Source organism: Sciurus carolinensis (assembly GCF_902686445.1).
Source record: "Sciurus carolinensis chromosome 14 unlocalized genomic scaffold, mSciCar1.2 scaffold_125_arrow_ctg1, whole genome shotgun sequence".
Lineage (NCBI taxonomy): Eukaryota > Metazoa > Chordata > Mammalia > Rodentia > Sciuridae > Sciurus > Sciurus carolinensis.
The window spans coordinates 1,626,966-1,636,712 of NW_025920110.1; the positions used below are offsets into that span (position 1 = coordinate 1,626,966).

Sequence of the window (9,747 nt, forward strand, 5' to 3'; positions counted from 1 at the left end):
TGAATAATGAATTTGAATTAAACTAATTTCAAAAGCTGAGCAAAATATTTTCAACACATCATGAACAGAACAGTTTTGAGACAATTTTGTAAAAAATGGTTTATCAATTCCATTTTTGTATAAAACATATGGGAGAAACCTAGTCAATCAACACAGAACTGTCACCACATGAAAAGGTACTTTATCAAACTTTGAGTCTAAGAACATACAAATGTTTCTTTTTTTAGTATGTCTATAGTAATTTTCTGTCTTTCCATTTAAATGTTTTTAAAATTTTCACATATCGCCATTGTTATCTTCTGTCTCAGTTAGAGTACAATGACAGGGAGGAAGAATGTTAGTTAAAACAAACATCAAAGCAGTTTTCTGCTGTCCCTTCTTCCCAATCAGAGATTTGTGGATATGAGGGATCACACCACCCCCAGCTATGGTAGCCTTGATAAGAGAATCCAACTCTTCATCACCATGAATTGCAAGCTGCAAGTGACATGGAGTGATATACTTTACTTTAAGATCCTTGGAAGCATTACCTGCCAGCTCCAGCACCTCAGCAGTGAGGTACTCCAGAATTGCAGCACTATACACAGCAGTAGTGGCACCCACCCGTCTGTGGCTTGTGGTGTGAGTTTTCAAGTGTCTGTGGATGCAGTCCACAGGAAACTGTAGTCCAACTCCTTGTGAATGAGACACTGCCTTGGCCTTGGTATTCCCACTATCCTTTCCAGCTTTGCCTCCAGCCTGTAATCCCAGTGACTAGGGAGGTTGAAGCAGAAGGATCACAAGTTCAAAGCCAGCCTCAGCAATTTAGCAAGGCCCTAAGCAAGTTAGCAAGACCCATGGTCTCACCTTCCTCTGCCTTCACTTGGCCACGTGACCACCCGCTGCTGCCCCTTGCTGCCACAGCTGCTCTCACAGCTCGGACTGCCGCCCCTGGACTGGACAATAACTGGGGCCCCTTCAATTGTTTTTTGATGTGCTATATTTAAGGATAGGTAACAAGATACATTTCCAAACTTGCTTCCATATGGAAAAAGTAAAGATTGGTCATTCCAAGTAAATAAAAGAAAACCAACATACTACCTCTAAACACCTCTCATCACAAAGTATTTATTCCATAAAAAATAATATCACAGTAAAAATGATACATATATGAAAGTGAATGAAGATTTGTAATCACAGATAAGATATGTACGAAGACCAATATTCAGGTTGTATAGTTCTAAAAAACTTCATCCATAGCACTTTAACATTGATCAAGCAAACATTAAAAGAATGTGGGGTTTTGCTGACCTTTGGAGCCTATTTTGACTAAAGTACTTATTTTAAAACAAAAGCATGAGGCAGCACTCAGAGGTATTCTCCATTTCTACAGTTGTCCCTGCATAGAGCATTTTGAACTATCAAAAATTTTATTATCCCATTTCTAGTAAGTGAGTCTAGAGTGTAGTTAAAGTATTTTGAGGAAGAAAGATACCAAGAATAATATTTCTGTTCACTTGAATATTTCCAATCAGCATTTAATTTTAAAAATATATTAAATTTTTTAGTTGAATTTCTTGCCCATTGACTTATTTGCTCTATAAGAATCTTGCATTTTGTATGTGTTCTTTTATTCTACAGCATTTCAAAAATTTATCTGTCAATGGATCTCATTTTATTTATTTATATGTGGTCCTGAACCCAGTGCCTCACACATGCTAGGGAAGTGCTCTACTTCCTTACTGAGTTATAACCCCAGCCCTTAACCTACAATTTTTAAAAATATTTCTTTTCCTAACAGTTTTGGACCAGTAGTTAATTACAGCTAGGCCTTGGGGAAATAAAATTGGAATGCTCATCACTGCTCTACCTTCAATGAGTTCAGTGGCCCCAGGCAACTCTCAACTTCTTCTGCAAACCTGTCCTGATCAAGAAACAGGTGGAGGAAAGCATTCTCAAAGGTCCTTTTTTAGCTTCTAGCTCACACAATTCACTTTCAGTAATTGCCAGTTCCCTGAACCAGCTCCTTTTATTTTAGTAAAGACTTAACACTATGAGGGAGTCTCAGTAGTGTCTCCTTGTGGATTTTGGAGCTAGTCTCATTACTTTGCAAATGCAGCATACTGGAGTTGTTGAATTTTTTCCCTAAAACCTGTGTCTCCACACCAGAAAGAGAAGCTTGATTCCAATTGAAAATCTGAATTTCTAACTAAACCTAATTTTAGTTTCTGAAAATTCAGGTAATATGTTTTCACAAATTTACTTTTTAGTCTTTTCATAATCTCTGCCATTTAATGCCTGGTTTGGATCAGGTATTTAGTCACCTTTCAAGTTGGTTTCTGATACTTTGTAGTTAAAGTTTACAGTTATCCTTAATCTTCAATGGGCACTTTCTAGTTCATTTATCTACTTTGGAACATTCCTGCTTTATGTATAGGTTTAGTGCCACTGTAAAGGTGCCTCATGATTTTTTTTAACAGAAAAGAAAATGTTTTATTACTTTTCTAAACTATACTACACAAAAGAATCTTTTTGTTTTATCTGCAGGTAGTTCCACAGTGATGTAATTCCTGAAGAATCTTTTGCCAGGTTTTCTTCCAAAGTTACCATTGACTTAGTAAAATATAAAGCAGTTTAACACGTCTCAGTTTCCACAAACAATGCCTTCATTCCTAGTTCATTATTTGTATTATAGTACATTTTTGATCCATCAAAAATTGTGTCTATCCTCACAAAAGTGCTACAAAATCACTTGTTTTGATGTTTGAGTTCATCACCAGTGAGCTTTCAAAATATTAGATTTTTAAATGTTAATTATGGTTTCCAGTATTTAGAGAAACCCAACTTCTATTGATACAATAAATATATCAGGTGGGTGTTATTTTTCTACAGAAATAATCAGGGATAATCTTTTGAAATAATATACTTTCTAGTTAGAAAGTATAGGAGTCTGGATGCTATGGACTGGTGACTATCCATTTCATATTTTTGTTAAGGAGGAGTAAAGATACAAATATTCAAGTGGTTTCAAATTTTAAAAAATGCTTTTCAGAACATTTTCTTTTATGAATGTTTATGGTCCAAGTATGGCTTATTTTACTCTTATATAATGTTACTTAAATATTACATTTATTTAATTTTAATTGAAAAGAGATTCTAAGACAATTCTTATACAATTGAATGCTAAAAGGAAAAAAGTGATATGAATATGCTTTCATATTTTGCCTATTGTAAAAAGTAATGAAATTTTACTAGAAAGTTCTTTGGTACTAATTTTTGTCTTTCAAATATTTTCTCTTAATACTAAAAATATATAAATCTTTTACATAAAACTGAATGCAATGGAAGGCATAGCTGGTTATAGTGTGTAGACAAGCACAGTACAGCATATAAAGAATTAAAGAGAAAAAAGGTTCATATCCTTATCAGTTCCACTGAAACCTTTAAGAAAAGTTATTCACTGCCAACAGTGTTCAATGCTTAAGAGCTGAGAGCATATAAAAATATAAAAACAAAAAACATTATTATTTACTTCATGCAAAATGGACTTTCATATATACTTGAATAAATAAAAATAATTTTAACATTCCAAAATAAATGTAGACTATCCATTTTATGAAAAGTGGAAACCAAATGGACAGAGGGTTTCACAATATCATACTTTTGACACAGGTAAACTAGCTTAGGCGGACAAATTTGATTAATTAATGAGTCTTTAATTTCATCCAGACTTCATCAGAATTTCTGAGAGCTCAAAGAAAGAAGTACTGGAGAAGCAATTCTGTCCAGATGTGATTGGCACTGACATGTGACTGTTAAGCAGTGTGGGGAAGTGCACGGGGCAAAAAAATTTAAATAATTATTACTAATCCACTGGGAAAAAATGGGATCTCCAATTTTCCCAAACAGACCACAACAGTTTGGTTCTATCATCACCCCTGTGATGGATCAATTGCCAATCCATTTTATAGAATGATTTTCAGATGACAATTCCATGATTACCTAGAGCAGAGAAGAATAAAGCACATATAATATACTTAATTATTCTATATGACAGGCTACTGGAAAAAAGTACATAATTTAGATGTCATTAAATCATATTCAAGTTCTGTTTTTAAAAGGTTCTAGGCTGCCTGGGAATACTGATCTGCTTTAAATATTGAGAAAAAAATTAAATCAGACTCTTTATAAATCGATAATTTCTAATAATATATTTTGGGATTTGTCATCAGTTTTCCAGAGCACTACAAAGTTGCTTCTCATAAACTAAAAATGACGATCATTTATCTTAAAATATTTAGAAGAAATATCTCCTTTAGAGTGGAAATGGTAGGGAGATCCAAGATGGCTGACTAGAGGGTGACTGCATCTCCAGTCACTCCAGAACTCAGGATTCAAGAAGGGAAGGTATTGAGATACTAGGAACAACATAGAGTCATGGGGTGAGTCTCTCCCACCTGGTGAAGCTTGGCCCAGGTGGCAGGCCCCGACAGGGGGCAGCTTAATGGAGCAGGGCAGGGCAGCAAGAATCTTCCCCAAGCAGCCCTGCTCTCTCATGCACCAGGCACAGTCCAGAGCCAGGTTCCAGGAGAGGCCCACCCAGTGAGAGCTTTTCCACACAGAGACAACCCCAAGCCTGGGACCCAGTGGCAGGGCCCCAGCCCACAGGTAGCTTCTGGGACCAAGAAGGTCAGGGAGAGGCTTTCCCCCAAGAATCCTGGCTCCCTCAGGCAGGAGTGGGCCCTGACTATAGCCAGCTTCTAGGAGCAGGACCGCCCAGTGAGAGCATTTCCACACAGAACCAGCCACCAGCCCTGGACCCATTAGCGGGTTTGGGACAGCTTTCTTCAGAAGAATTGCTTTATCGAGTTCCTCCAAGATTTCAGTCTACTGAAGGCTGGGAGGTGATATAATGGAAATCTATAGGGACACTATAAGCTGATAGAGGAAATGTGCAATATCTCAGAATCCCACTGATATCTGAACAATATGAGAAAACAAAAGAAGAAAATGTCTCAAAAAAACCTAGATACTATAACAATAAAACCCAATGACAGCACAGCAGAAGAAATGTCAGAAAGGGAGTTCAGAATGTACATAATTAAAACAATCAGGGAGGCAAATGTGAAGACAAGAGAGCAAATGCAGGCTTTGAAGGAAGAGATGAAAGAGCAAATGCATGCATTAAATAATCACACTAATGAACAGGTAAAAGAACAAATATGGGAAGCAAAATATCATTTCAATAAAGAGTTAGAGATATTGAAAAAAACAAGCAGAAATCCTTGAGATGAAGGAAACAATAAACAAATTTAAAAACTCCATAGAAAGAATAACCAATAGGATAGAACACTGGGAAGACAGAATCTCAGACATTGAAGACAAAATATTTAATCTTGAAAACAAAATTGACCAAACAGAGAAGATGGTAAGAAATCATGAACAGAATCTACAAGAATTATGGCATACCATGAAAAGGCCAAATTTAAGAATTATTGGGATTGAGGAAGGCTTAGAGAAACAAACCATAGGAATGAGGAATCTATTCAATGAAATAATTTCAGAAAATTTCCCAAATCTGAAAAATAAATGGAAAACCAGGTACAAGAGGCTTATAGGACTCCAAATATACAAAATTACAACAGACCCACACCAAGGCACATAATAATAAAAATACCTAACATACAAAATAAAGACAGAATTTTAAAATCTGCCAGTGAAAAGAATCAAATTACATTCAGGGGGAAACCAATCCGGATATCAGCAGATTTTTCAATCCAGACCCTAAAAGTTAGAAGGGCCTAAAACAACATTTATCAAGCCCTGAAAGAAACGGATGCCAACCAACAATCTTATACCCAGCAAAACTTACTTTCAGATTTAATGATGAAATAAAATCTTTCCATGATAAACAAAAGCTAAAAGAATTTACAAAAAGAAAGCAGGCATTAAAGAAAAATATTCTCAGCAAAATATTCCATAAGGAAGAGATGGAAAACCACTGTGCAAATCAGCAACAGGAGGAACTAGCCTAAAGGAATAGCCAAATAAAGGAGGAAACCAAATCATGTCAAAAACAAAAATGAGTCAAATGATTGGAAATACAAATCATATCACAATAATAACCCTGAATGTGAATGGCCTGAATTCATCAATCAAAGACATAGACTGGCAGATTGGATTAAAAAGAAAAATCCAACAATATGCTGCCTGCAAGAGACTCATCTCATAGAAAGAGATACCCACAGACTAAGGTGAAAAAAATGAGAGAAAATATACCATGCACATGGACACAGCAAAAAAGCTGGAGTATCCATCCTCATTTCAGATAATGTGGACTTCAAGCCAAAACTAGTAAGAAGGGATAAAGAAGGACATTACATACTGCTTAAGGGAAGCATAAATCAGCAAGACATAACAATCATAAATATCTATGCCCCAAACAGTGGCTCATCCATGTATGTCAAACAAATCCTTCTCAACTCCAGAAATCAAATAGACCTCAACACAATAATACTAGGCAATTTTAGCACACCTCTCTCACCACTGGATAGATCTTTCAAACAAAAATTGAATAAAGAAACCATAGATCTCAATAACACAGTCAATAATTTAGACTTAATGGACATATATCAAATATACCATCCAACGAAGAGAGAAAACACTTTCTTCTCAGCAGCACATGGCTCCTTCTCTAAAATAGACCATATTTTATGCCACAAAGTTAATGTTAGCAAATACAAGAAGATAGAGATACTTCCTTGTATTCTATCAGATCATAATGGATTGAAATTAGAAACAAATGACAGAATTAAAAACAGAAACTTCTCCAATACCTGGAGATTAAATAATACCCTATTGTATAATGAATGGATAGCAGGAGGACATCAGGAGGGAAATAAAATATTCTTAGAAGAAAACGAGAAAAAAGAAACATATCAAAATCTCTGGGATACTATGAAAGCAGTACTTAGAGGAAGATTTATTTCATGGAGCACATTCTACAAAAGAAGTAAAAGTCAACAAATAAAAGACTTAATAGTACAGCTCAAAGCCCTAGAAAAAGAAAAGCAGACCACCACCAAAGCAGTAGAAAACAGGAAATAGTTAAAACCAGAGCTGAAATCAACAAAATTGAAACAAAAGAAACAATCCAAAAATTGACAAAATAGTTGGTTCTTTGAAAAAATAAACAAAATTGATAAACCCTTCACCACACTAACATAGAGAAAGAGAGAGAAAATTCAGATTACTAAAATTGGAATGAATAAGGAAATATCATAACAGACACGTGTGAAATATGAAACATAGTTAGAAGCTATTTTTAAAATCTATACTACAACAAAACAGACAACCTCATAGACATCAACAAGTTTATAGAGACATATTTATTACCTAAACTGAACCAGGAGGACACACACAACATGAATAAATCAAATTCAAGCAATGAAATAGAAGAGGTCATCAAAAGTCTACCAAAAAAGAAAAGTCCGGGACCAGATGGGTTCTCAGACGAGTTCTACAAAACTTTTAGAGAAGAGATCATTTCAATACTTCTCAAAGTATTCCATGAAATAGAAGAGGAGGGAACCCTCCCAAACTCATTCTATGAAGCCAATATCACCCTGATACCAGACAGAGACACATTGAGAAAAGAAAATTTCAGACCAATATCCTTAATGAACATCGATGCAAAAATTCTCAACAAAATTTTAGCAAATTGCATACAATAATATATTTAAAAGATACTGCACCACAATCAAGTGGGTTTTATCCCAGGGATGCAAGTTTGGTTCAACATCAGGAAATCAATAAATGTCATTCACCATCTCGACAGACTTAAAGTTAAGAATCACATGATTATTTTGATAGATGCAGAAAAAGCCTTCAGTAAAATACAGCATACCTTCATGGTCAAAACACTAGAAAAAATAGGAATAGTGCGAATATTCTGTAACATTGTAAAGGTCATCTACGCTAAGCTCATGGCCAATATCATTCTAAATGGTGAAAAACTGAAAGTACTCCCCCTAAAAACTGGAACAAGGAATGGATGACCTCTTTCACCACTTCTATTCAACATCATCCTTGAATCTCTAGCCAGAGCAATTAGACAAACCAATGAAATTAAAGGGATACAAAAAGGAAAAGAAGAACTCAAACTATCCCTGTTCACTGATGACATGATCATATATTTTGAGGAACCTGGAAATTCCACCAGAAAACTTTTGGAACTCATAAGTGAATTCAGTAAAGTAGCAGGTTACAAGATCAATGCTCATAAATCCAATGCATTTTTATACATAAGTGATGAATATTCAGAAAGAGAAATTAGGAAAACTACCCCATTAACAATAGCCTGAAAAAAATAAAATACTTGGGAATCAATCATACAAAAGAGGTGAAAGCCCTTTACAATGAGAACTACAGAACACTAAAGAAAGAAATTAAAGAAAATCGTAGAAGATGGAAAGATCTCCCATGTTCTTGGATAGGCAGAATTAATTTTGTCAAAATGGCCATACTGCCAAAAGTGCTACACGGATTCAATGCAATTCCAATTAAAATCCCAACAACATACCTTTCATATATAGAGCAAGAAATAATGAAATTCATCTGGAAGAATAATAAAACCTAGAATAGCTAAATCAATCAGCAGAACGAGCGAAGCAGGGAGTATGGTAATACCAGATCTTCAAATCTACTACAAAGCAATAGTAACAAAAACGGCATGGTATTGGTACCAAAATAGACAGGTAGATAAATGGTACAGAATAGAGGACACGAACACAAACCCAAATAAATACAATTTTCTCATACTAGACAAAGTTGCCAAAATATGCAATGGAGAAAAGATAGCCTCTTCAACAAATGGTGCTGGGAAAATTGGAAATCCATATGCAACAGAATGAAACTATAGCCATATCTCTCACTATGCATGAAACTCAACTCAAAATGGATTACAGACCTTGGAATCAGACCAGAGACCCTTCATCTTATAGAAGAAAAAGTAGGTCCAGATATTCAACATGTCAGCTTAGGACAAGACTTCCTCAACAGAACTCCCATGGCACAAGAAATAAAGGCAAGAATCAATAACTTGGATAGATTCAAACTAAATAAGTTTCTCTCAGGAAAGAAAACTATCAACAAGGCCAAGAAAGAGCCTGCAGAGTGGGAGAAAATCTTTGCCAATCATACTTCAGATAGAGCACTAATCTCCAGAATCTATAAAGAACTAAAAAACTCTACACCATAAATACAAATAATCCAATCAATAAATGGGCTAAGGAAATGAATAGACACTTCACTGAAGAATATCTACAAGCAATCAACAGATACATGAAAAAATGTTCAACATCTCTTGTAATAAGAGAAATGCAAATCAAAACTACCCTAAGATTCCATCTCGCCCCAATTAGAATGGCGATTATCAAGAATACAAGCAACAAGAAGTGTTGGTGAGGATGTGGGGAAAAAGGTACACTCATACATTGCTGGCAGCATTGCAAATTAGCAGCCACTCTGGAAAGTAGTATGGAGATTCCTCAGATAGCTTGGAATGGAACAACCATTTGACCTAGTTATCCCACACTTTGTCCTATACCCAAAGGACTTAAAATCAGCATACTACAGAGATACAACCACATCAATGTTCATAGCTGCTCAATTCACAATAGGCAGATTGTAGAACCAACCTATATGTCCTTAAATTGATGAATGGATAAAGAAAATGTGGTATATATATACACAATGGAATATTACTCA

The 9,747-nt window shown here is 35.3% G+C and overlaps 1 protein-coding gene across 1 annotated transcript; it reads right to left on the reverse strand.

Annotated features, from left to right (window-relative positions):
• Window positions 1-276: 276 nt before the first annotated feature.
• Window positions 277-7,951, reverse strand: LOC124973336 (histone H2A.V-like). Its single transcript, XM_047537310.1, has 3 exons — window positions 7,886-7,951; window positions 547-753; window positions 277-477 (listed from the first exon to the last, which is right to left on the reverse strand). Exons 1-3 carry the CDS (start codon window positions 7,949-7,951, stop codon window positions 277-279), a joined length of 474 nt encoding a protein of 157 aa, XP_047393266.1.
• Between the last annotated feature and the right edge of the window lie 1,796 nt (window positions 7,952-9,747).